This window comes from Eretmochelys imbricata, chromosome 11 (assembly GCF_965152235.1).
Source record: "Eretmochelys imbricata isolate rEreImb1 chromosome 11, rEreImb1.hap1, whole genome shotgun sequence".
Taxonomy (NCBI): Eukaryota; Metazoa; Chordata; order Testudines; family Cheloniidae; genus Eretmochelys; species Eretmochelys imbricata.
In genome coordinates this window covers 39,964,888-39,990,216 of record NC_135582.1, presented here as the reverse complement: position 1 = coordinate 39,990,216, position 25,329 = coordinate 39,964,888, and the positions used below count along the sequence as shown (strand labels likewise).

General features: G+C 41.4%; 1 protein-coding gene across 3 annotated transcripts in view; it reads left to right on the top strand.

Moving 5' to 3' along the window:
• TLK1 (tousled like kinase 1) overlaps nt 1–6,887 on the top strand; it is a 128,882-nt gene extending 121,995 nt beyond the window's left edge. For all 3 annotated transcript variants that reach the window (XM_077830012.1, XM_077830014.1, XM_077830013.1), the window contains 2 exons: nt 64–171; nt 5,138–6,887. In XM_077830012.1, coding sequence (XP_077686138.1) covers nt 64–171; nt 5,138–5,314 — 285 coding nt within the window. In that variant the 3' untranslated portion in view covers nt 5,315–6,887. The remainder of the gene's footprint in view (nt 1–63; nt 172–5,137) is intronic.
• Nucleotides 6,888–25,329: the final 18,442 nt, after the last annotated feature.

Genomic DNA, 25,329 nt, shown 5'->3' with positions numbered 1-25,329 from the left:
TGTTGTCACTGAAATTGATACTTGGATGCTTCATGAGGAAATTTATCTGAATTTATTTTTCAGCCATTTGGTCATAATCAATCACAACAAGATATCCTACAAGAAAACACAATATTAAAAGCCACAGAAGTCCAGTTCCCAGTTAAACCTGTTGTAAGCAATGAAGCCAAGGTAAATTTTCTTAGAACCTAATTAAGTAGCATGAAGCAAATACTAAATTTATTGATTGGTTTTAGAGTATTTACTTTAGAAGTAAGCTATAAAATTACCACTAATTTAAGAATACCACGTAAGTGGGAAAGAGACAGGTTACAGCCTCTCTTTACAGTTTGAAATTATTTCAGTTTTTTGTACAATATATCTCTTTTGGGACTTAACCAAGATCAGATGCCCAAAAGTAATCTGGGACAGACCTACTTCATATTTTACATTTACGTAGTGCCTTTCCTCCAAAAGGACTCCAAAGTGCTTCAAACCAGGCCTTCTCAAAAACTGTCATCACTGATGCTGTCTTTTTTTGGTGTTTATTCCCTAGAAGACTCTGACTGCCTCACTGTATTAGCTAATTAAGTCATTTCATTAAAAGTTTGTTTTGTAACAGGCTGCTTCTGAAAGTAGTGGATGTTTGTTACCTAATTTTCTCAATCTGAAGAACCAGCATCACTGCTGGAATGCATCTGGAAAATGCCTTCTACTATTGCTCCTTTTGAAATTCATAATGTACCAGCCACATTAACTCTAGGCTGATTCAGTGGTACATTTTCAAGATCGGATCAACTTCAGGAGGGACAAGAATATCAAAATAGTTGGGCTGCCATAGGGCATGCAGGGCAGAGATCCGTACATTTAAAAACACACATTATTTTGGGACTGGAAGAAATGTCTAACCCCTTCTGCCTGGACATATTATTCAAGATTCTACAGAGAAGTGAGGATAAAAGGAGATTCCAGTGACTTTGGTGATTGTAGCTGTGGACACCTGCACCATAAACTAGGTTCTAGAAATTAGGGCGGGGGGAAATAAATCTGAGGTACTTGATTTAAAATTGTTCTTATGCTTACTCTGGATATTAGTGACTTGACTCAAGCAAAAGACTCAGTGCTGGTTCAAAATAATGCTATAGGAAAAGGATTGGGCACTACTTCCAGTGTTGGAAAACAATTAATGTAACAATGTAAGGAATACATCTTTTGGAATCCAATTGGTGTAGAAGTAGGAGCAATGTGGAATCTTGTTCAAATAAGTAAGATTCTGGCTCTGAAGGTTAAGAGGGAAAAGTAGACATAATTTAGTAACTCTAGAGACTACTTTTCAAAAAGATGTGAATCTTTTTGGAATGAGTCTTTTTGTGATGGTTTGCCTGCATACATTTCTGTTGGTGATATTCTTAAAAGGAATTTCATATAGAGCAAGTTTCAGTTAGGGGTCACATAAAGTTTATGTAGACATTTCAAGAAGAATTGTTTGTCCTTTAATTTTTGTTCTCCTTTTGGAAAAATTGGGTCTCTTGTATTCAGTTAATGGACACAGGCACATACAATATGAGAACAGCATGTGACTGATAAGCTTACATTTTTTAATAGTTTATGCCCCTTACCTTTTAGTTTGACCCTGATGGTTTTTGTGATTGAATTTATTGAAGGAAAACATGAGGCAACAGCTATTTAAATGTGGTTATAGTCAGAAAATGGCTATTTAAAACTGGCAACTTATTACTCTATTTGTATTGTGAGTAGTATTTGCTTCCATTAGTGACAAAAATAATTTTTACTCATCTTTTACTGTTATTAGCATTGATTATCTACTATACCTATATGAGAGAGATGAATTCTTTTCTGATATGCACACCATCGTCAAGTGTAAACTAACATGCATTTGCAGACTTTGTATTGATGGCAGTGTGGAAGCAAGAAAGAAGCCAGACCTGGCAGTTGGAAAAAAACACATTGTAAACTGAAAATTTGATCTAAAAATTATTTAGATTAAATAAACATAGATATTCTTGATGATATTTTTACAGTCAGTTTTCAGTGTGTGACTGTACTTTAAGGTCCTCATGTCATTTTCTTCCAATTTGTGTTTAGCTCTCTTTTGCATTATGTTGTTGTTTATACTGTGTTATAGGTGCACAAAGATTTAAAAACAAAACCCTGCCCCAAGGACCTAGCATACTATTTCAATAATTCATTTATTTTTTAAAATGTTAAAATGCTAAAATCCAAAAATGTCCAAGAACTGCTGAATATTAATATACAAACACATATATTTGCATGATTTTTTACTTTATTTTTCAGTAGGAAAGTAACATATCTTTTTATATAAAGACCTGCAGTTATTGGATATGCAGTAGTTACAGTAAATTATGAAATTGTGAAACTGTGAAATTATGTGAAACTGCTATGTACAAGTCTGGTTTCTATAAAATTTGCATCACTAACAAATGCATGTTTTTCTTTGATCTTCAGTCTTTATTTTAGGACAAAGGGTAAAAAACTGAATTGCTTTATCAGGGAAAGGAGGATTTTTCCCTAATCCTCCCACACTCTAATTACTTAACTAAATGCTAATTATTTTTTTCATGGTATGTTAGTTAAATCCATAGCACTGTGTCACAGGGTTAATGGCCCCTCTAAGAGGGAGCAGGGTCCAGTACACATGCTATCCAGTTGGGCTTAAGGAAAGGCACTAGGGCCTTATAAAATGGGAGATAGCAGCAGGGGAAGGATGGCTACCCAGGACCTCTCTCAATCCAAGGAGGTAAGGGTGCTGCTAGAGGAAGCTGCAAGAGAGGCTGCAGAGAGAACGAGACTCCTGAACGAGAGAATAACTAGGGGAAGATCAGGACAGCAGCAGTGGAGGGTTGACTGCTGACCCTCTCTCTGAGCCCGAGAGAGAGTGTTAAAGAAGGCTGAACTCTAGTTAGGAAGGGCAGGTAGTGGCTGCTTGGTGCAGAGCAGATTTAGAGAAAAAAACAGCTCCAGGATTGGCTGAAGGCACCAAATCTAAGTATGAGCTTTTGTGTTGTGGTGATGGACTTTATTTTGGGACTTAGAGGCTCATTTTGAACGGTTTATGATGTTAAAGTCCTAGGCAGGGTAATGTTAATCACCAGAAGGCTGTGTGGAGTTTATTACAGAGCCCTGGGAGAAGGGGAAACTGAGGCAGGTCTCTGCAGAGCCACACTTGACCAGTAGGGAGCACTATAGGGAAAGCATGCCCTTTTACATACTGGTGATAGGGATTACCCATCACTGAATGCCAAAGCCCTAAACCCCATTAGGATGCGGAAATTAATGTGTAGCCTGATGCTGGGCATTGGACTCAGGGACTGCAGGAGATTGGGATTTAGGACTGGACAGTGCCTTAGTATTTAACAATTCTGAGGTACAGAGAAGGATTCTGAGTTGATTATAGAATATATATAGGGTTGGAAGGATCAGGTATTTATCGGTAAATGTCAATTTAACTGTACCCATGAATCAACAAAAAATATTTCCATTGATAATTGAAATGTATAGGTAAGCAAAGTAAGAAAAATGTTTCTAGAGAACTTACTAGGAATTGATTTAAGGATTTTTTTACTTTTTATATTTTGAAATATGATGATTACAATTTGTGTGTTAATGTTATTAAGCTTTAAGTTTTTGAATCTCAATGTCCACTGTTGTTAAATTATTTTCTGATCCTCCCCCATGATTTCTCCCAACTGTAAAACTTTAAATCAATTAAAAATTGAAAAAAAAATATTTAAAAATAAAAATCAATATTATCCACAGAAATTATTTTTTTTAAAAATCAAATTTTGTCAAGCCTAGGGGAAGTAGGTTGGGGGCTAGGAGTTTGCTGTGAGGGGATTTTTCAGCCAACTTTTTTAAAATACAGGATGCTTAGAGGTACAGTGCCTTTCCAGCCTGACATCCAGCACCATCAAGAGTAGTTTTTTGCTAGATTCCCGCACATCTAGGCAAACCAGTGTGATAAAACCTTCTTAATTTACAGAGGACAACTAGAATGGAATAATTTAATCAACTTCTCATCTACTCTCTATCTGATTCACAGTAGAATTTCCTACGGTTTCCACAAAGGAAAGTTATAGAAATCTTCTAAATTCTGAAGATGCTAATTTCTTACATGCCATATGATCTTGTGAGAATATATTTGATTACACATTCAATAATTCTAGCACAGTCTGACAGCTGCTTAATTTCACTACCACAGAGCCTCCCAAATTCAATCTCTCTGAAATGGACCAAGATGATTCCTTCCCTCCCACCCACCCACCAGTGCCAATATCCTATTTCTGGAACATTGCCATAGCTATCCTCATTATTACAGAGAACATCACTAAATCTGCTAGAGAGAACAACCCTTCTAGCATCACTGAATGGAAAAATAAGCATGTATCTGGAAGGACCATAAAAACCCACTGGCGAACATGCATTCTCTCTCCACATTCTCAGACTTCTGCACTTGCTTCAATTTATTGGTTGCAAATATTATTTCAAAACAGTAATGTGTTTTGTGTTGAAGGATGTTTGTTTTCATGTAAAATGTGGATTCCGTAGTTTTTGTCTGTTTATGAAGTTTTTCAAATAAGATTGATTTTTTTTTAAGTGACACTAGATTTGTTGTTACATGCTAGCAGACTAACAAGTATGTAAACAAGTGCCATTGAGAAATGGTTGGTGTAAAGTCAAGAGTAAGGGAAGAGCAGAGTACAGAAGCAGAACTTTAAATCAATGTAGGTGGTGGGAAAGGTAGTGAAGAGGTTTTTCAGTTTTGCAATCCTTAAGATGAAAAAACCTTGCAGGCAGAAGAAGGAAGATTATCTTCAAAATTGCTGTTACAAGCGAATATTGTCATAGAAATGCCAGAGGCTTCACTGAAAGTTGCCATAGAATTCTGTCTGCTCTGCATTTGTTGTACCCTTCCTACCATTTTGACATAAGTGTTGCAGAATTGTGGGGACCCACTAGTTAGTTACAAATTACATTGTCTTGCTGAATTGAGCTGCTTGAAAACAACTCCTCTTAAACTGTTTAGAACTTGTTAAATCAACTGGAGGAAGAATTGACTCATAAGCAGCATTCATTTTGTTTGGAATACTAGTAATTTTTTCCCCCCCTGCTTTTCTAGGCCTTTATCAGACGCTGTTTAGCATACCGCAAAGAGGATCGATTTGATGTCCACCAGCTGGCTAACGATCCTTATCTTCTCCCTCACATGAGAAGATCAAATTCTTCAGGAAACTTACATATGACTGGGCTGGCAGCATCCCCTACGCCACCTACTTCAAGCATTATTTCGTACTGAAATTTCTCCAAGTGAAGACTGGCATGATATATTTGTAGTTTCCAGATGCAGACTAGTTTGTGAACATTTGAGTGTTTTTACACAGGACAAGTTTGATTACTGTGTTTTCAGACTGAAGTCCTTCTGCTTAGTGTCCATTTGTATGATGGGAATGGATCATGGACTGTGAATAAATATACCCTTCTGACTGTAACCTTTAAACATTGAAGAATGACACTGCTTGTTGCACACAAATCGATGTGCTGTGTTTAAGAGTAAAGAAAAGGTTTGGGTTTTTTTTGGGAACACTGTAAATAATCTTTTTAATACTTATAAAGTACATTTGGTTGATACTGGAGACTGCTAACATGAAGGGTAGTTTTTCATTATTTAAATAAGAAAAGTAATGGACAAATTTGAACACACAGGAAAGGTTCAGTGTCTGGACATAAAAACAAAACAAAAACTTACTTCCCAAGTGGTTGAAACCAAAGTAAGAAGTGAGTGTCACAGCTGTATTCTGTATTAAGCTTTTCAGATAAAGTTATAATATTTTGTTTGGCTATTTGGTCTTATTTAAAGGCTGTACCTCAAAACCCATGTGTTCTTGTTTCATTGAGATTTTGAAGGGTGATGCATAGTTTCTGGTACATTATCCCTCAAATAGTTAATTTTGAACCAATCTACATTCTTCAGATTTATTGTACTTGTCACAAGTTTTGACAATGCTGCCACTTTCCAGGCCTTTGATAAAAGTAAATGATAGCATATATCCAAATGCAGACAGGTTATGTATGATGTTCTATGCAGGATAATGATGAATTCCCTTCTACTGCTATTGTAAATTGTTGTACAGAGGTCATATTTTCAGTTATTAAATTTCAGCAACTTATTCCTGTACAAATGTTTAAAGTATGGCTTTTTCTAATTGGATATTGTATTTTTTTTAAGTCTCCTTGAAGGCGCTTTTAATTGCTGCTAAATTATGTTGCTTTTACTTTTGCAAAAGAATCAGATGACCTCCTTAAAGTGCAAGTCAACTGTACGTTATAGAGAGATTAAAAGTAGATGATTCATTAACAATCAAGGCATGTAAAAGAAATCTGTGTTGGACATATACAGTACAGATCTTTAAGTCAGTTTCTTGTGCTCTTAACCTGTGGAGCACATTGATACTAGATGTAGAAGTTGTTCATGGTTATTTTCTATTTCTGGAAGTTCCTATCAACAAGGAAATGTTTCTTGTGGCTTGTACAGATATTTTAAAATGTGAAACATTTTCTAACTGCCTTGTATGGTAGAAACTTATTCTTCAGAACTCTGTCTCTCTTACGTACATTATTCCTTTTACTGTCCCATTCATGATGCTGAATTCGTAAATGTAATTTTGTCCATGCTGCAGAAAAAGGAGGCTATATTACCACAGGTTTTCATTTACTATTGTACAGTTAAACTGTGGCTCTTGTTTCTGATGTTACAAGCCATTTTGTTTTCATTGTAAATAAAGATACATTAACTGTCTCTTTAAGATGCTGCTGAAATTGTAGAGAATGTAGCCAAAACAGTAATAAAACAATGACAGTTGAAATTTCAAGTATGTATGAAGTTATTGCACCTGGGGAATCGGCTTGGCAGTGCCTATCAGACACTGCTAGAAGTAATTCTTTTGCTCACAAAAAAGCCAGTAGAACTTAAAGGGTCCCAAAATATTTCAGACAACAGTGGTATTGAAGTAAACTGCTGCTGTTCTTTCTTACAGAGGCAATACTGTGGTGAGTGGGGCTCATAGAAGTCATTATCTTAAGTGAAGGTTTCAAACTACTCTGTCTCCCACAGAAGAAAACATAACATTTTAGGTCCAAATAGTGACTTTTCCTCCTCAGATGTGCAGGGACCCTTCTCCCCATTGTACCACCCACACTGCAGAGACAAAGCCATTTCTCTTGCTCTCTGAGCTCAAGTGGGAATTGGAGTAGCTAGAAATGTTCTAGGCACTCTAAAGGTTGTGTTACCTTCCCACACCATGTCTGTACTGATATCTGCAATTAAGTCAAGGAGTATTTTTGCTTAAGCAAAAAAAAAAGTGCAAGATTGAGTAAATTGTATTCTTGTTGTTCAGATTGTGTTAATTATGTATTACATCTATTATATGGTAGTGCCTGGGAGGTCCTGTAATAAGATACAGCCTGTTCCTGCCCAAAAGAGCTTACAATTTTATAAATGTTGTTACCTAAAAATTAGTTTTCACACATACTGAGTCTTGAGGCTCTGGAACGTCATCTGCTCTGGGAAGAAGGAATTTGATTGTTAATTACAGAAGTACTTAGAATTTAGCTTTATTCTGTATGGACAACATCAGTTTTTCCTGGTGTCAGTTCAGAATGTGAGATGCTATGGTGGAACATATCACAATTGTTTGTTTTTCTGTATTTTTGAAGTTCTTATATCAAACTTTTATACAGATTAGAGCCCTAGCTCTGTAATATAGTCTATTCTTTTCATATAGCTTTCTAATCTGGATATATCATCACTAGATCCAGAGTTAGTGCATTTTAACTATCATCATCCAGGTGGCTCTTCCTAGCCACGCACCCTAGAAAAGGTGCTGCAGCCCCAAACATCACACAATAAAACACCAACTTTGCTTAAACAAAGTTTGAAGCTGGGCATCAGTGGCTCCTGGGTGATCTATGTTAATACAGTAATTTTTCTTTCATCACTTTTACACCTGTGTAACTCATTAGCTTAACTGATGTTACTTCTGATACACAGTGTCACAGTTTGGATCAGAATCAGGCCTTACAGCTCCCCCAGGCAATTCAATGGGGCATTTTGATCCCAGATATGATATGAAAATAAAGGTGATTGAAAACTGGCTCAGGGTAACGGGAGAGTTTGAGCAGTGTTTGACCTTTTTATGTACCTTTGCTCGCTCTAAAGGTCAATCTAAATGGGAAGCCATAAGAAGGAGCTCTGGTTCCAGGTCCTGTCTCATGTTGCAGGAGATGGGGGAAGCAAAAGACTGTTTGATATGGGAAAATGCAGAAACTTTAAAAATAAAGATATTTATCAGGAACAACACTGTAATATAGCTTTGATGTACCTAATGGAAGGTTGAGAATGAAGACTTGCTTTCCTATTACTGTACTGCTTTTTGATGGCCTAGAAGTCAGTGTGTCCTATCAGTGACCAATGTCTGATCAGTTTCTTTTCAACTCATTAGAAGGCAAATAATTTGTTTGACTTTTTACATCTCTTCTCCCCAAAAGTTTATAATAGTAAAAATGATCCCTGGACTGGAGAAAGCTTTGAGATTCTTCAAGAATCGGGGAGAATATTAAACTGGCATAATATATTGTTTTTACCTATTCTTTCACTATGTACATGGAGTCATTTTATATTTGCAATAAGACAAGCCAGTTTTATCTCAAGTTAGTACTCTCTAGTGCCTAACGTTCAGTAGAGTATGTTTGGGGGGAAATTCTGTTTGTACTGACATTTGCAGCTTCAAGTGTAGCTTATGATAGAGAATGTCACGTGCATCTAATGCTCTGCATGTGTATGTTCCTAATTAGTCGATATACATTTAAAAAATTTTACCTCGTATCTAGCTGTCACTAAAATTTTTAGATCATCATCTGACTTATGAGCAGGGAAAGAGAAATGAAATAAATGTAGGCAACATACTTTCATAATGAACCTTAGAAAAACAAGTCTAATAAATCTCAAAAGTAGTCAGATATAGAATTTTTGCCTTCACCTAGAAGTGAAATGGGAGTGTCAATCAGAAAAGCTGCACATTGTTAGCTGTGGTTATAGTGTTCTGTTACAGGTCACATTAACCACAGTTAACAATGGTTGGTTTCTCTCACACAACACCCTTTTCAAGCTCCTCAGAGATGCCAGAATAGTCTGTTTGGATACTAATATCAGATTTGTTCAAACTGCTGTGCAGAACATCATGTACCACATCTTATTGTTCAGTCAGTTGTTAGACACAGTGTTCAGGAAAACTAGTTAATGTTTTAGTGTGCCCCAAGAACCTCAGCAATACCAGCAAGAAAACAGGAATTGTGTTGCATTGCTGGCCTTCTGCCCAGATCCTATTGACTGCACACACTATGGCTATTAGTGAACTGCTGCATAATTAGTGGAGCTTTCAAGAATTATAAAGCTCTGAATGCTTTTGGTATGCAAGTCATGCATGATGCTAGGTGCAGAATCACTGATGTAACAGCAAGATTCCCTGGAGGATGCTATATTTTAGTGAGACTGAAACATAAAAATTAGCAACCCCTAAAGACTTAAGAGGTGGTTGGCAAGGTGTGTTTAAAATTAAATACCCTTGATACATGCTATATAGCTGTTAAGTAGCCATGATGTGCATTGATCAGACTTTACTATCTATCTAGAAAAATGAAAACTCTGGGGGTGGGTTGGAGCGGAATAGGTAAACTTGAGGGCCAAGAAAAATAATATAGGTGTGTGTCTACGAAGCTCACCTCAGCAGTATTGAACTGTCCTGTTTGTTGTCAGGTGACAGTAAATTTGAGCCAAATTCTGCCCTCAGTTTTTCCAGTGTAAATCCATGTAACCTTAGTAGAGTTACTCTAAATTTACATAGCTATAACTAAGGGTAGAATGTGGCTCATTTGTGTGCAAGACAGCAGCTACACCAAGTTGTCACCTGAGACAGCATTAGGATTCTTATGATCTTCAGATGTTAAAAAGATGGAACCATGTTTAGGTGAGGGCTAAGCTTACCATCCAGGATGGTGTCAATGCATAGAGTTGTATGGGTTCTCATGGAGTCCTGCCATTTATGATCCTTATGTGTGATCTATTTACTAACGTTGGCTGAGCTTGTTTCAGAATTTAAGGTTTTTTCTTCAATATTCATTTCATTTCAATTGTATCGAGTAACAAAGAAAGGCTGGGGAAATACAAATGCATCAGCCAGAGAAACATTCACGGGTGGTGTCAAACAATAATCCATTGAGAGGTTTCTCTTTATTGTGCAATGAAGATGGACAGTGAGGGAGCTCCAGAAGTTGGTTAATCAGTTTATTGCATGTACCAGTAAACAAGTATCTTTTCCCTTACTCTGATGGTGTCAGTTCTTAAAATATGTCACCTCTGGTGCAGCTTTAGGAACCAGTGCTCTGTGTGTTTACTAGATAAATAGAAATGATGGTCAATGGCCTATGGATCTTATGAGGGAGCTGATGGATTTTCCTGCATGGCTCATGCTGGAGTCACAGGATCCAGGAGTGAAAGTTCTGCAGGAAGATATATTGGGAGAAGTGAAATCAAAGGAAAATAATTCTTTTTTAAAAATTATGCTTTAAATTCAGAGTGTGAATATTTTAAGGGGTGGGTTATTTAATGGACTTGCATGGTGTTGAAAGGTCATTATTAGCGCCACTTTGGTGCATGCATGCTGTATATCCCACGTATGCAGGGATTGAATTGCAATGGAAGAAGGAATCATGCTGTGTTGTTACCAGATTTACCCATTACTTTGGGGTACGCTCATTTATTAGGGTTATTTTTTGGCGGGGGGGGAAGGTGTTGTAATTCTATCAATGTACTACTTGTGTTCTCATCCGGAGCTCTACTTCTCCCTTCTGCAAGTTCCCTCCCAATGGAGCTATCCTGCAGGACCTAGGTTCCCCAGGGCTGAGTTCTTCCAGCCCCAGAATCAGACAACACACACACATTAACAAAGCGTGTCTGAGAGAACCAGGTTAATCAGCCAGGTGGTGGTGGTAGCCGAGGGTCTGGAGTGCTGGAGACTGGCAGAGCCCCCAGCACAATCAGTCAGGAGAAGATGCAATCCCAATGGAACTGATGCAGATTTTGGATCCAGGCATCAGAACTCTTACTTGAGCTTTCGTAGGGAAGAGAACGATAGTTCAAGGGAGATCTTCAACTTTGGTATACTCCCTTGAGCCATCAGTTTACCCAGATTTGTTTATGGGTAAACTGATGGCTCAAGGGAGTATACCAAAGTTGTTTTGTTCAGGCTAGACAATAGGAACTGATCATTCCTGGCTATAGGTGGTGTTCCTTGGAGGGAGCTCACAATGCAATTAGGCAGCTTCAGTATTTTAGATACCAATAAAGGATTTATTACTAGAATTGGTCTGATAATTACTGATCTGGGTGTGTGCAGGCATGGGTTCATTAACATCTGGAGCAGAGATTCCTCATCATGCAGTGCTTCCCTCCTTCAGTGCAGTTCTTGCCTTGGAATCTCTGTTCTCCATTCTGTATGCTAATGGAGATGCCTCCCTGTGCCATCTTTGATTCAAATGAGTCTAGGCCCTGGTCTACACTAGGACTTTAGGTCGAATTTAGCAGCGTTAAATCAATGTAAACCTGCACCTGTCCACACGATGAAGCCCTTTATTTCCACTTAAAGGGCTCTTAAAATCGATTTCCTTACTCCACCCCGACAAGTGGATTAGCGCTTAAATTGGCCTTGCCGGGTCGAATTTGGGGTACTGTGGACACAATTCGACGGTATTGGCCTCTGGGAGCTATCCCAGAGTGCTCCATTGTGACTGCTCTGGACAGCACTCTCAACTCAGATGCACGATTGTTTGCCATTGCTCTGACGTAGGGAGGGGCGACTGACGACATGGCTTACAGGGTTGGCTTACAGGGAGCTAAAATCAACAAAGGGGGTGGCTTTACATCAAGGAGTATTTCAGGCAGGACTTCACGGAGGGTTCCAATAAGAAATGGTGCACCTAAATTATTGTTCTTATTGGAACAAGGAGGTTAGTCTGGCCTCTGATTGATACATGGCTAGATTTACCTCGCTGCACCTTCTCTGTGAGTGACTGCAGTGTGACCTAGAGGAATGAGTCCCCTAGACGGGGGGCGGAGGGGGGTTTGCAAATGAGTACAAAACAAATCTGGTCTATTTCTTGTTTTGATCCACTCCATCTATCTTTTACATCTTTGGCTGGCAGCAGACGGTGCAGAAGGACTGCATGCCATCCACATCTCATGGCTGCTTGGCAGAAGATGGTACAATAGGACTGCTAGCCATCCTCATCTCTTGCCTGCCCGGCAGAAGATGATGCAATAGGACTGCTAGTGATCCGTATCACCTGCCTGCTCACCATAAGATGGTTCAATAGGACTGACTGCAGGACTAAAGAGAATTACTTGATCGAGTCACTCCAGATTTAGTCCCTGCGCCCATGTCTGCCCAGGCGCTCCTGATCGACCTCACACAGGCGACCAGGAGCATCTCAGACATGACGATGATGGCTACCAGTCCTATTGCAGCGTCTGCTGCCACAGGCAATGGGTTACTGCTGCTGTGTAGCAATGCAGTACCGCGTCTGCCAGCACCCAGGAGACATACGGTGACGGTTACCTGAGCGGGCTCCATGCTTGCCATGGTATGGTGTCTGCAAAGGTAACTCAGGAAAAAAGGCGCAAAACGATTGTCTGCCCTTGCTTTCACGGAGGGAGGGAGGGAGGGAAGGGGGGCCTGACACTATGTACCCAGAACCACCCGGGACAATGTTTTAGCCCCATTGGGCTCTCAACCCAGAATTCCAATGGGCAGCGGAGACTGCGGGAACTGTGGGATAGCTACCCACAGTGCAACGCTCCGGAAGTCGACTCTAGCCTCGGTACTGTGGAAGCACTCCGCCGAGTTAATGCACTTAATGCACTTAGAGCATTGTCTGTGGGGACACACACACTCGAATATATAAAACCGATTTCTAAAAAACTGACTTCTATAAATTCGACCTAATTTCGTAGTGTAGACATACCCTAGGGGAGTTTCCTTAATGCTGTCATCCTTGTCTGGAGGGGTTTAGGTGTGTCTCCCACTGGCTTTTAACAGTGTGTGTTAGCGATTTGGAACCATCAAGCTGTGCAATAGTTAATCTTAGGTAGCTCTGGGATGATGTAGCCCTTGTTAATGTAATATAAGGCAAGGTATATAAGGGACAAGGACTAATTCCTGCTGTTTGTTTGTAGAGTACCTAGCACCATGAGGTGCCTTGCTTCTGATTTGGGGCCTCTGCATACTCTTGTTATACAAAAATGAAGCTCAAGTCTGAATTTCACAATGTGGGCTTCATTCCCAGCTCTGCCAGAGACTTCCTGTGTGAATTTGGGTAAGTTACTTCACACTCCCTGAGCTTCAGTTTTCTTCCTCTGTCAGATGAGAGCAAATAATACTTCCTTACTGCACAGGATAAATTCTTGAGCATTTGTAGAGTGCTTTGAGTGCAAAAGTAGTACAAAGTATCACATGGTATCCCTTAAGTCTCATGATAAACGGAATCTGCATAACACCAGACCTTCTGTGCCCACTAAACATCAGACGTGTCCCTGTAATCTGTTCAAGTGGCTTTTATTACTTTTGTAGTGAAGGAGTCTGTCACTGGGAGCAGGTAGACCCAAAGGGTTGGTTGGTGGGTGAATGCAAGTCTAATGGGTAATTGTTCTTCATTCTCTCTAAGTTCCAGGCCAAGTTCCTTTGAGCTAATAGGTTGATACTGTGGAAGCTGTACTGGTGGTAGTGCTTCAGGAAGTAACAGGAGCCCACCGTGTTTGCTATCAGTGGGGAGCCTCAGTTTTGAGTCAGGTGGGTGGGGCTAATTGGCTGTAGCCTACTGGATGAGGGGTATTGGCACTATAAAGCCTGCTCCAGTCTTGATAGATTGTTTGCTTAGGCAGAGGCCTGTGCTAGCTTTGGAGGACTTAATTATCCTGGGACTGATGTTAGCCTGAGTCTGGTTTAGGCAGAGGCCTAGCCTGGACTTCCAAGACTTTTGTTTGGCCTCGATAAAGGTTTGTTCCAACTCGGTGGGGGGAGGGGGTTACTTTATTTGGGAGCTATATTGTTATGAAATTTCTGTGGTAATTCTGTCATTTATGTTTCAATTGGTATGGGACCTACATTTTTTTTAAGTACTCCCCCTCTCCCCATCTTTGGTGCTTCTAGGTCTTTTTCTACCTCTTTTCTCTCCATGGGATCTGTCTCTGTGATCCACAGTTCACACTTGTTAAACTGCTGTGTGACAACATGCATTGACCTATCCAGAGCCGGCAGTGCAAGTGAACCTTTATAAGGCTTGAGTGTTCAAAAGGGTCAGAAAGCAATAGCTCTAGCCTGGTAAAGCATTTGGTAAACTAAGTGCTGAAATGCTACTGCCTTTTAAACAAACACATTGCAATTGATCTGGCTTCACTTTTAATTAAAATTGCTTTGAAATCATCAGAAACAAAACATGCTTTAACTTCAGAAAATCAGATGAATGCCACTTGCAAATGACTGCAAGAGAGGCTGAAACACCATTGTGTCTTTAACAGAAACAAGTGTACATGTAGATGGAGTTCACTGACTGAGTCAGAGCAAAGAGTCTTAGCAGCTCCCTGGGAAATGCCATGCTCAATGAGCAAGCAGCTGTGCTTTGGTGAGCTCTAGAATCTATTGAGTGCATTTGTATGATTTTTAATAGGCCACCATCTTCTAAAAATAAATGTTTAAAATGTGTGACATTCCTGGGAAGGAAAGCATGTCTCTGGTAATTGGGAGAGAGATCTCAGGGACTCCAGCCCTTCTTTAGTCCGACTGTCTTCTTCTGATGTCACAAAATACGGAGTCAAGCAACAGAGGATGTATTCATAATAAATGTATTGAACACACATCATTTAACCATCTGAAAGAGAGGCTGTAGGGCAAAGCGGCAGTGTTACCAGACAGCATATTTATCTAGATTGGTGAAGAGTAGAGGGGGTTTGTCAGGAACTGCTCGTGGATCTCCCAAGCTAGCTAATACAGGAAACACTTTGTATTTGTCCACACTAAGCTTCACCTGCCAAAATAACATAAACTGGAAGGAACAACCTAAACTGTTTCTATACATGTCTTTGTCTACAAAGTGTTTCCCAAACTGTGGTGTGGTGTGAGATGCTGCTGGCTCCACCGGCTTGTGTGTAGCTCCAGCCACGACAGCTGGAAGGATGTTCCCTGAGCTTGGCATGAGGGGCCACTGCTTTTTAAAAGCAGCTGTCTCTTGGGCTGGCCACCCTCCCTCCCAGGTGCGACCACTCCACAGCTACCATGCTGCCACCAGAGCACTTGCCATCCCTGCTTTACCAGCAGAGGGGGACCCTACAAATCTGGGTTGGGGCAGCAGGACAGATTCAGACCAGCAGAAGTAGAGCTGAAAAACAGAGTTACATTTCAAAAGCTCAGGTCCTAGCTGGAGTAAAGGGACTAAAGCAGGCAGCATTTTCCCTCCCTCCCTGACTTTATAAAGCTGAGAGAGGGCAGCTGTGGCCCTTGGTAAATGGGCTTAATCAGCGCAGGTGAGACTTATCACCCAATCAGGAGCTTATAAGAAGGGCTGGCACCTGTTTTAGGGTAGGCAGACAGCAGGACTCCAAAGGGTGGAAGAGACTGCTCTCAGACTCTGCAAGGAACTTGGTATGTATCCAGTTCATCCCATCCCAAATTACTCTCAATTTGAGTTTCTTTTCATGCTTGTATTAAGTCTTTGCTGGCCACCCCAAGCCCGTCTGTGTATGTGTTACCTGCTCCTAGAGAGGGGGCTTTATTTCCTTTTGTCAAAAGGCATTCAGGTAGTGGGCGAGGGAGGCTTCCTGAGTAGACTCAGCCCACCCCATGAGAACATCAGCAGTGTAATTAGGGGGCTGCCAGTATTTTACTCACATGGGAAAAAATAGAAAATCCCCTCATTTAACTGGTTTCAGAGTAACAGCCGTGTTAGTCTGTATTCGCAAAAAGAAAAGGAGTACTTGTGGCACCTTAGAGACTAACCAATTTATTTGAGCATAAGCTTTCGTGAGCTACAGCTCACTTCATCGGATGCATACTGTGGAAAGTGTAGAAGATCTTTTTATATACACACAAAGCATGAAAAAATACCTCCTCCCACCCCACTCTCCTGCTGGTAATAGCTTATCTAAAGTGATCACTCTCCTTACAATGTGTATGATAATCAAGGTGGGCTATTTCCAGCACAAATCCAGGGTTTAACAAGAACGTCGGGGGGGGGGGAGTAGGAAAAAACAAGGGGAAATAGGTTACCTTGCATAATGACTTAGCTTTGTGTGTATATAAAAAGATCTTCTACACTTTCCACAGTATGCATCCGATGAAGCGAGCTGTAGCTCACGAAAGCTTATGCTCAAATAAATTGGTTAGTCTCTAAGGTGCCACAAGTACTCCTTCCCTCATTTAACTGTTGCTGAAGCATGCAGCCCAGGGTGTCTGTGCTGCAGAGCAGAGAGGGGGGAGGGGCTGGGCAACTCTGTGTTCCTGTTTTAACACTAACTAAACAGGGGGGGAACAAAACTAACATCCAAACCAATGCACTTGTGGGGGGAATTGTGTGTGTACTAGCCCTGGCTGGGATGATTTAATTGGGGATTGGTCCTGCTTTGAGCAGGGGGTTGGACTAGATGACCTCCTGAGGTCCCTTCCAACCCTGATATTCTATGATTCTACTCTTGTTCCTGAGAAAAACACTAGCTTGTGCTGAAAGCAGGGCACAGTAACCAACAGTGTAGCTCTGAGGAGGGTGAGAGTGCGTGGTAGAAAGATATGAATCTAAGAAGGGCAGAGAGGCATCTGCATTGGGATATTTTTTTTAAAAAATAGAGGACCCCTGGCCCATTTCAAATGCAGAAGCTTTTCTCTTCTGACGTATATAATGAGCCATGGAGAAGAGTCCTTTCTAGCAGGGATTACTGAGCAGTGCTCAGAGAGAGGTAGCACTCCAGCAGAGGTTTCCATTTGGGGGGCAGAATTGTAACCATGTTCCCCAAAGCCCCACATATCCCTCTACCTCACCTCACTGCACCTGGCGCTAGCGGATCCTCCTCCATCTTCCCTGCTGTGTGTTTGCTCAGTTTGATCAATTATGAGTATTTAGCACTTTCCTGTGACTCCTTTGGCTGCTGTCAGCATAGGGATCTAGACTAAGTGTCTCCTTAGTTTGTCCTAGTACAGCAATTTGAGCTTTCTTCACCCTTTACTAAGCATGGCTGATTATTGTAATGTGTGTGGATTAAAAGAAGTAACCAGTTAAAGGGGGTGGAGTAGTATTGTATATTAATGATGAAGTAGACTGTAAAGAAATCAGAAGTGATGGAATGGATAAGAGAGTCTGTCTGGGCCAAAATCATTATGGGGAAGAAATCTACCCGAGGTTCCCCTGGATAGTGCTTGGGGTGAGCTACAGGATCCAGTTTGGATATGGATAGAGACCTCTTTAATGTTTTTAATGAAATTACTACTACTGGGAATTGTGTGATTATGGGAGTGCTAATAAAATATGTGGAATATACAAAATTGGCTGTTTTTGCCAATACAGAGGAGGACCAGAATATCGTACACAATGATCTGAATAACCCTGAAAACTGGAGTAATAGAAATGGGATGAAATTTAATAGTGCAAATGCAAGGTCATGCACTTAGGAACTAACAACAAGATTTTTTTGCTATAAGCTAGGGGCATATTAGTTGGAAGTGACAAGAGGAGGAGAAAGACCTGGGGTTATATTGTTTGATCACAGGAGCTGTCAATGTGATGCAGCCTTGAAAAAGGCTGACGCAGTTCTATGATGCATCAGGCGAGGTATTTCCAGTACAGACAGGGAAGTGTTAGTACCATTATACAAGACTCTGGTGAGACCTCATCTGGAACAGGGTGTGTAGTTTTGGTCTCCCATGTTTAAGATAGATGAATTCAAACTGGAACAGGTGCAGAGAAGGGCTACTAGGATGATCTGAGGAATGGAAAACCTACCTTGAGCTTGGCTTGTTTAGCCTAACTAAAAGAGGGCTGAGGGAAGATCTGATTGCTCTCTATAAATACATCAGAGGGATAAATACCAGGGAGGGAGATGAGTTATTTAAGGTAAGCATCAATGTTGGCACAAGAAAAATTGGGTATAAATTGGTCATCAATAAGTTTAGGCTTGAAACTAGATGAAGGTTTCTAACCATCAGAGGAGTGAAGTTGTGGAACAGCCTTCCAATGGGGGCAAAAAAGTAACTGGCTTCTAAACTGAGCTTGATCAGTTTATGCAGGGAATGGTGTGATGAGACTGCCTATATGCCATTGTAGGCAATCTGTGACTGCTAGCAGCAAATATCTCCAATAGCTACTAATGGCATACTAGATGGAGAGGGCTCTTGAGTTAATATAGAGAATTATTTCCTAGGTGTCTGGCTGCTGGGTCTTGTTGCCCACATGCTTGAGATCTAACTGATTGATTGCCATATTTGGGGTCAGGAAGGGATTTCCCCCCCCAGGTCATATTGGCAGAGACCCTGTGGGGGTGGTTACTTCCCTCTGCAGCATGAGTGACCTGCAGGTTTAAACTGGTGTAAATAGTGGACTATCTGTAACTTGAAATCTTTAAATCATGATTTGAGGACTTCAGTAACTCAGTCAGAGGTTAGGGGTCTACTACAGGAGCGAGTGGGTGAGACTCTCTGCCCTGCGATGAGCAGGAGATCAGACTAGATCATCATGATAGTCCCTTCTGACCTAAAGTTGATGAATCTTTGAGTTTTGTTTCTTGGATTCATCATGTATATATTTGATATGTGAGAATTCTCTGCCAAGAAATTAGTCTGGTAACAGGCTTTATCCATTTGAAAGGATAGTGGCGCATTATGAGTCTGCAAAACCACATCACCTTGGGAGTGCTGTCAGAGGCAACATATATTGTGATGGGTTACACCCCCCACCCCTTCCAGGATGCCACCTGATATACTGGAGTCCCACTGAGTCTGCCTTTTCCACCAGTCTGGGTTCCCTCTCCCTGACCTGCTGTGCCAGGCCCTCAAGCCTCCTCTAGCGCACACTCTCACAGAGGTAGGGACATACCCAGCTGCAGAAAGACCCAGACAGTGAAATCCGCTCGCAATGGGAATAATCAGCAAGGGGATTGCCCACTACTCAAGTGCACACCCCCTCTGGGGTGCTAACCCAAAATTGTATTGTCTTGTGCTACACAGAAAACTGTACGGCATAGGCGTATGAAATTTGCTCTCTCCCTCAATGTGGAGGAAGATATGCACAGCTTTTTGCCCCCCAGTTATGAATTGCACAAACTGGTTTATAGAAAACAAAAACAAGTTTATTAACTACAAAGGATAGATTTTAAGTGATTCTAAGGGACAGCAAACAGATCAAGGCAGATTACTGAACAAATAAAACAAACATGCAAACTAAGATCAATACGTTACTACTTGTAACTCATTTCTTTAATTTCTCACTCTAAATGTTGTTTTAGGCATTTCTTTCACAGGCCAGACAACTTTTCCAGCACAGGCTCAGCAATTCTCTCTCTCTCTTCCCTCCACCCCCCACCTGGAGGTCCCTAAACACTGCCAGTGTGTGGCTGGGAAGTGTTGGATGTAAGCGTGAGAGGCTGTGGCATATTCACTACTTGATTTGCACCCTGTACTCCTAGTGGAGTTTTCACAGGATTGCCAAGAGGACGACACACGATGGGTTGTTTTTCTGGCTTTTATTACCAATTGAAGAGTATTATAAAATATATACACATAAAGGTTGAATTCGTGCTGCCATTTGTCAGGGGATCTGCAGGCACCTCTCTTATAATAGATTTCACTTTAATGCCTTTGTTCCACAGTTTCAGTGATCATTACTACTTTCTATATATGCTGCATGGCAAAGTTACAGCCTGGAAATATAATGAGAAGTAAATGAGGTGGGCTAGCTCTTTTTATTGACACAAATGAAATCTGTTGCTGGGCTAAGAGAGCTCCCAGCATCGTGAGTTAGGAACATATATTGCTGTTGCATTGACAGGTTTGACATGAGTTGGGGAATGCATTTGGGAATGATGTGAGGAGAAGGAGAATTGGATCCCCTCGTGCCCCTGAAGGATGAACTTTCCAGTCGTAGAATAAATTCTAAATTGATACTTTTCATATGAAGAGTACCACAAATGCTTTACCAGGAGAACACGGACTTGGGTGCAGTTATTGTCATACCGGGAGAAAGGAGAAAATGATGCAAAAATGGAGTAGAGGAGAAGAGAGCATTTGAAACATTAGTCATCTGAAATAAATAGCAGCATAGATTACCTAGGCTGGAATCAGGCAGCAAGGACCTGCTGAAGAACTTGTGCTGGAGACTAACTGTTGGTTAGACAATTGTAACTGCTCTGGAAAGGACTTTGCACACCTGGGTAGAGAGAAATTTAATTGATGCTCAAGCTTTTTCCAGAGTTTTACATGTGGAAAGTTTTACAAACGGCAGGACCCTGGCATCCTTAAATCAGAGATAATTGAGGGGTGGAATTCTGAAACAAATAATTTTGTTAGAGTTTAAGATTAAGCGCAATTAAAGAAAAATGGTCCCTACTGAACGCACTAGAGGTGAGGAAAAATCCTTAAAGATTAAACTACAGTAGGGATATGAATTGCTGTCAGATTTGTTTCTGCTTGTGATTTCCATATTTTTAATAGAGTTTTTTTAATAACTTCCTCTGTGGCACTCATCTTCTCTTGCACTGCATTTAGCTACCTTAATTGTAATTTAATTGAGGCTTTGGTTTTGGAGTTCTCCTAGTCTTCTCTCTCACTGAAACGTTTAGTGGCTGGGACCTGCTTCTTCCTGGCTGTGCTTCTCTTTGCATTCAAAGTCCATAGGACTGTTGCAGACTCCGTTGGCTGGTTTTTGCAGCTAGGGCATAACTTTTCTGTTTCTTGTTTAAGTAAATTGTCACACTCTGCTTTCCCTACATTGCTTTTCTACTGAGTCAAAGGACACAGCACACCCTAATATTCTTTTTTTGACAGGGTTACTGGCCTAGTGAATGGGGGAAGCAATAAACATCATATATCTTGATTTTTAGTATGGTTTTTGACACTGTGCCACATGACATTCTCATGTAGTCTAGAGGAAATTACTGTAAGGTGGGCGCACAACTGGTTGAAAGACCATACTCTGAAATTGTTGTCTTCTCTTTGGCTATCCCTCGATGCGAGGTTGATGTCTGCCAAAGGGGTTCATTGATGAGTTTTATGGGTGTGTGCCCTTTGGCAGAGGCCTGTGCATGAAATCTTTTAACGTGGGGAAACTGGTGTGCAGGCGGTAACCAATTGAGACCTGACAGGAGGAAAACCCTGACCCAGTGGGAGACTGTCCTTTGATTTCAGTGGGCTTTGGAGATGGCCCCACATGAACAGCATGTAAATACTGATTTACTGATATATTGCATTTGTAAATATGATGGTAGTTCAGATTATGTATATTTGACTCTATAATACTCTATCTTTCATTAAGAACTGCAAGACTTGGGCACCATGGAAGCAACACAGTCTTGTTATAAATTAACTGAGATTTTTTTTAAAATTAAATCCCAGAGTCTCTTATTAGTTCTATAAACATATTTTGCTGCCAGGCAATTTTGCAGCAGAGATGCATTTAGAAGAGGCAAGCTGAACGTTTAATGGCAGCACAGGCTGATTTGAAAAGTATATGCCACCTAGGAGCAATAGGCTTAAGTTACAGAAAAAGAAATATTTCTTAGGAAATGATTAGCCAAATCTAATTCACTTTCAGGCAGCCTCTCACTGTCTGTATTGGCCCTTGCTTCTCTCTCTGGGGTCTGAAAGATGTCTTTTAACTCCTGGTTTGCCCTTTGAAGTTAACTGATTGGAAATAGCCCACCCCCTGAGACTCTCAATTTCTACACTTTTAAAATTAGATTAATTGAAGAGAGGAGAGAACCTGTTTGCCACTAACCTTATTTGAATGATTTCTCCTCAGGGTATTGGGGCTATTAGTGAGGAGTGATTCTCCTGTGTGGTATCTGTGGGTATTTGGCCCATGGCAATCCAAGACACAGCCCGTTGTGCTGATCTAGGTGCTTCTCAGTGTGGTGTCTAGGTGCTAACATCAGTGCAGTGAACAATTTAGTTCTGAGTTCACAAGCACCTGTAGGATCCAAATCCAGTGGAATGGGCCCATTTCAGCAGAGTTGTAGGGAGATAGGAAGTAGGGGGAGAGGATGCTGGGAACTCATGGACAGGGTCATCACCGCCAATGCTCATGGATTTGTTCTTTTAAAGGGGATCTTTTTGAAGACTTGGGTCTGAACCCAACTTGTTATAGCTGGACCCTGAATTGAATGGTAATATTTGTCCAGATCTCCCCTTCCTCTGCAGACCCTCCCCCCGCTAGTCAGAATTCCAGATATCCATGGCATAAGGGGACGGAGGCTGTAAAATGCCAGGGTCCAAGGCCCCCCCCCTTTCACTTTAGGAGGCAACAATTCCACAGCTCCCCGAAGGAGGACACTAGAATTGGGTTTAGGGGCTCCCACACTGACCCCAGCTCTTGAGTGTAAAGAAATCCAAATGCAGCCATGACATGCCAGCCACCAGAGGTCACTGCCTCGCCCTGCATTGGTGAGGCTGGAGAGCATGACCATCTGCCAACAGCTGCCTCACCTGCGGACTGGGTCTGGGTCTGAGGAATTCTCTGGAGGAGGTGGGCAGTGAAAAAATCCCAGACAATCCTCTCTAACCAGCTGTGAGTCAGCAAGAGGAAGACGCTTACCTGTGGCTGGCAATGTCTGCAAGTGGGGATGTAAAACTGCCACACAGTGTGTGTCTTCAGAGTCTATTTACACCAGGGAGTAAAGACTGAGCTATCTAGTGGAGAGCAATGTCGCCTCTGTAAAGTTAGCTTGGGGCTTCATAGTGTCACTGGATTGCCAATAATGTGCTCAGCACAGGAGTCACTGGCTGCTTTAATTATCCTTCCTGGGATTCGTAAGTGTTTCTGAAGAGCTGGTGGGAGACGGAGCGGCCTAGACTTCTGAAGGGACTCGACTGCAACAAGTGTCTGGCATATTTAAAAGATACCTTAGTGCAGGATACTCCCTGCTTCTCCACACAGTGTTCACCCTGCACCCCGCTCTTCAGTATACACGCTGGATGCCATGTTATGCTATCAATACACTCCCTCTGTTTCTCGGGAATCAAGTATAAGCATTTCTGCCAAGTACTTTTTATAGAAGTTTGCCAGGTGGAGTTGACAGCCTCCTCGACTGTGTGACCATGAGCGAGTATTTTCTATTTAAATGCAAAAACACAAAGTCTCTAGTCTCTCTGTGCAGCACATGTACCCCTGGTGCAAAGAGTTTCTAACAGGCAAAGGGAGGCATTTCTGAGGCTGCCCTTTGTTAGTATTGGCAGCATATACTCGCTTGAACGGCACCAAATACAGAGCTGGTTTTCAAGATAATTTTAAAATTTTTTTATTATTATTTTTTTTAAGACCAGGACCGGTCTTGTTCTTTACTGGGGCTTCATGCATCTAACAGTTGCATCTCTTCAGTGACCCTTTTCTCTCAGCCAGCAGGAGGATTTCATAGGCTTGGAGCAGCCTCTGAAATGTGGTGTTTCCCATCATGGTGAAGGAGAGTTCCAAGGAAGAATTTGTGTTTGTATGCCCTTTGTATTTCAGCATCTTCAGTGCCAGAGCAGCCCAGGGATGTTGGCTTTGCTAGAGAACTCTGGCTCTATTGATTGATGGACTTGCTGTGCAACAGGCATCAGGGCAAAAATGTTTGGGGTGTGGATATTAATGAAATACTATTATTTGTATGTAACTTGTTTTATAAGGTTTCGGAAGTGGAATTAACCCCCCCCCCATTTCCCCCCGTAGACAATGGGACTCTGCGCTTAATGATATAGGAGAACCTGAAGTAGGCAAGGTTCTTCCCCAAGGAACTCGCAGTGTAGAGGCCTGATCCTACCAAGGCTTAATGCTAGCAGTGTGCTGACTGCTTTGAGTAGTCTTACTGATGGCAAGAGAGAGAAGACTGCTCAACTAGCCAGCACTACACCAGTAGGAAGTGTTTGCAGGATAGGGCCCTCAGGATGTTGGGAATGTTACCCACTGGTTTAAAAGGTGGGACTCCTGGCAGTGCAATTAACATGCCCTCCCCTCTCTCAACTCAGCCCTCACGTTGAGGGTTATGGTGAATTCAGCCCTCGCACCTGGGGTTGAAGTATGCATGCCGAGCAAGTGACTCCTATGTTCCCAAATGTGACAGCTAGTGACATGTGAGGAAGGTCTGTTGCTGTGTGCCTCAGAAAGGGACCCAGTTAGCCAATGCTGAGGGTGCAAGATTTGGACTGTAATGGGTGTTGCTGTTTGGGTTTATGTTGGCATCAGGTAGGGGCATTAAGGCTTCTGGATTTTTCATAATTCTTAAACTGAAAAATACCAGAAAGTTATTCCCTTTGGCTGCTTCTTCTGAATCCCTATGTCAATTTTTCAGGCTTTGTCAGTTTTTTGCTCTTTCTGAGCCACACAGCAACAGACATTCCTCACATGTCACTAGCTATCACATTTGGGAACATAGGACTGACTTGCTCAGTGTGCATACTTCAACCCCAGAGACATGTATGACAGCCAGCACAGGATGCCTCCTGTAAGCAGTTTAAAATCTAAAAGGCATTAGAAACATGACATCTGCCTCTCTTGGGCCCTCAAATGGACTATGATCTGTGATTCTCCAGGTTGAGACCAAATGCAGCAAGAATCTTATTGTCAATATGTAGAATTAAATTTCTAGCAGAGCTGGGCAAAGCCCCAGACTATCTACTCTACAAAGCTGGAACTCCAGGCAGGTTTGCTGGTAAATTTGCAACGGTTCTTGAACCTTTCCAATGACCCTTGGCTACCTACTACTTTGGGTGAAAACCAGACAAATCATCATGGTACCTAAAGGCTGAGGTTTCAAATTCAATCAAACAGAAAACTCCAACTCAGGCGGCCTGAACCCAAACTCAAAAGGTGCCAGATTTTTCACACAGTTATTCTCTAGGCACTGGTGTTTTAAATAAGGAGCAGCCCAAACCAAACTTCATTTCTGCACACCCCTTTAATTTTAGGAAAGTTTGGATCTGAATCACTGCTTAGCTGCCCCGGCTCTGTAGTGGAGTTCTGCAATTTGCTAAATCC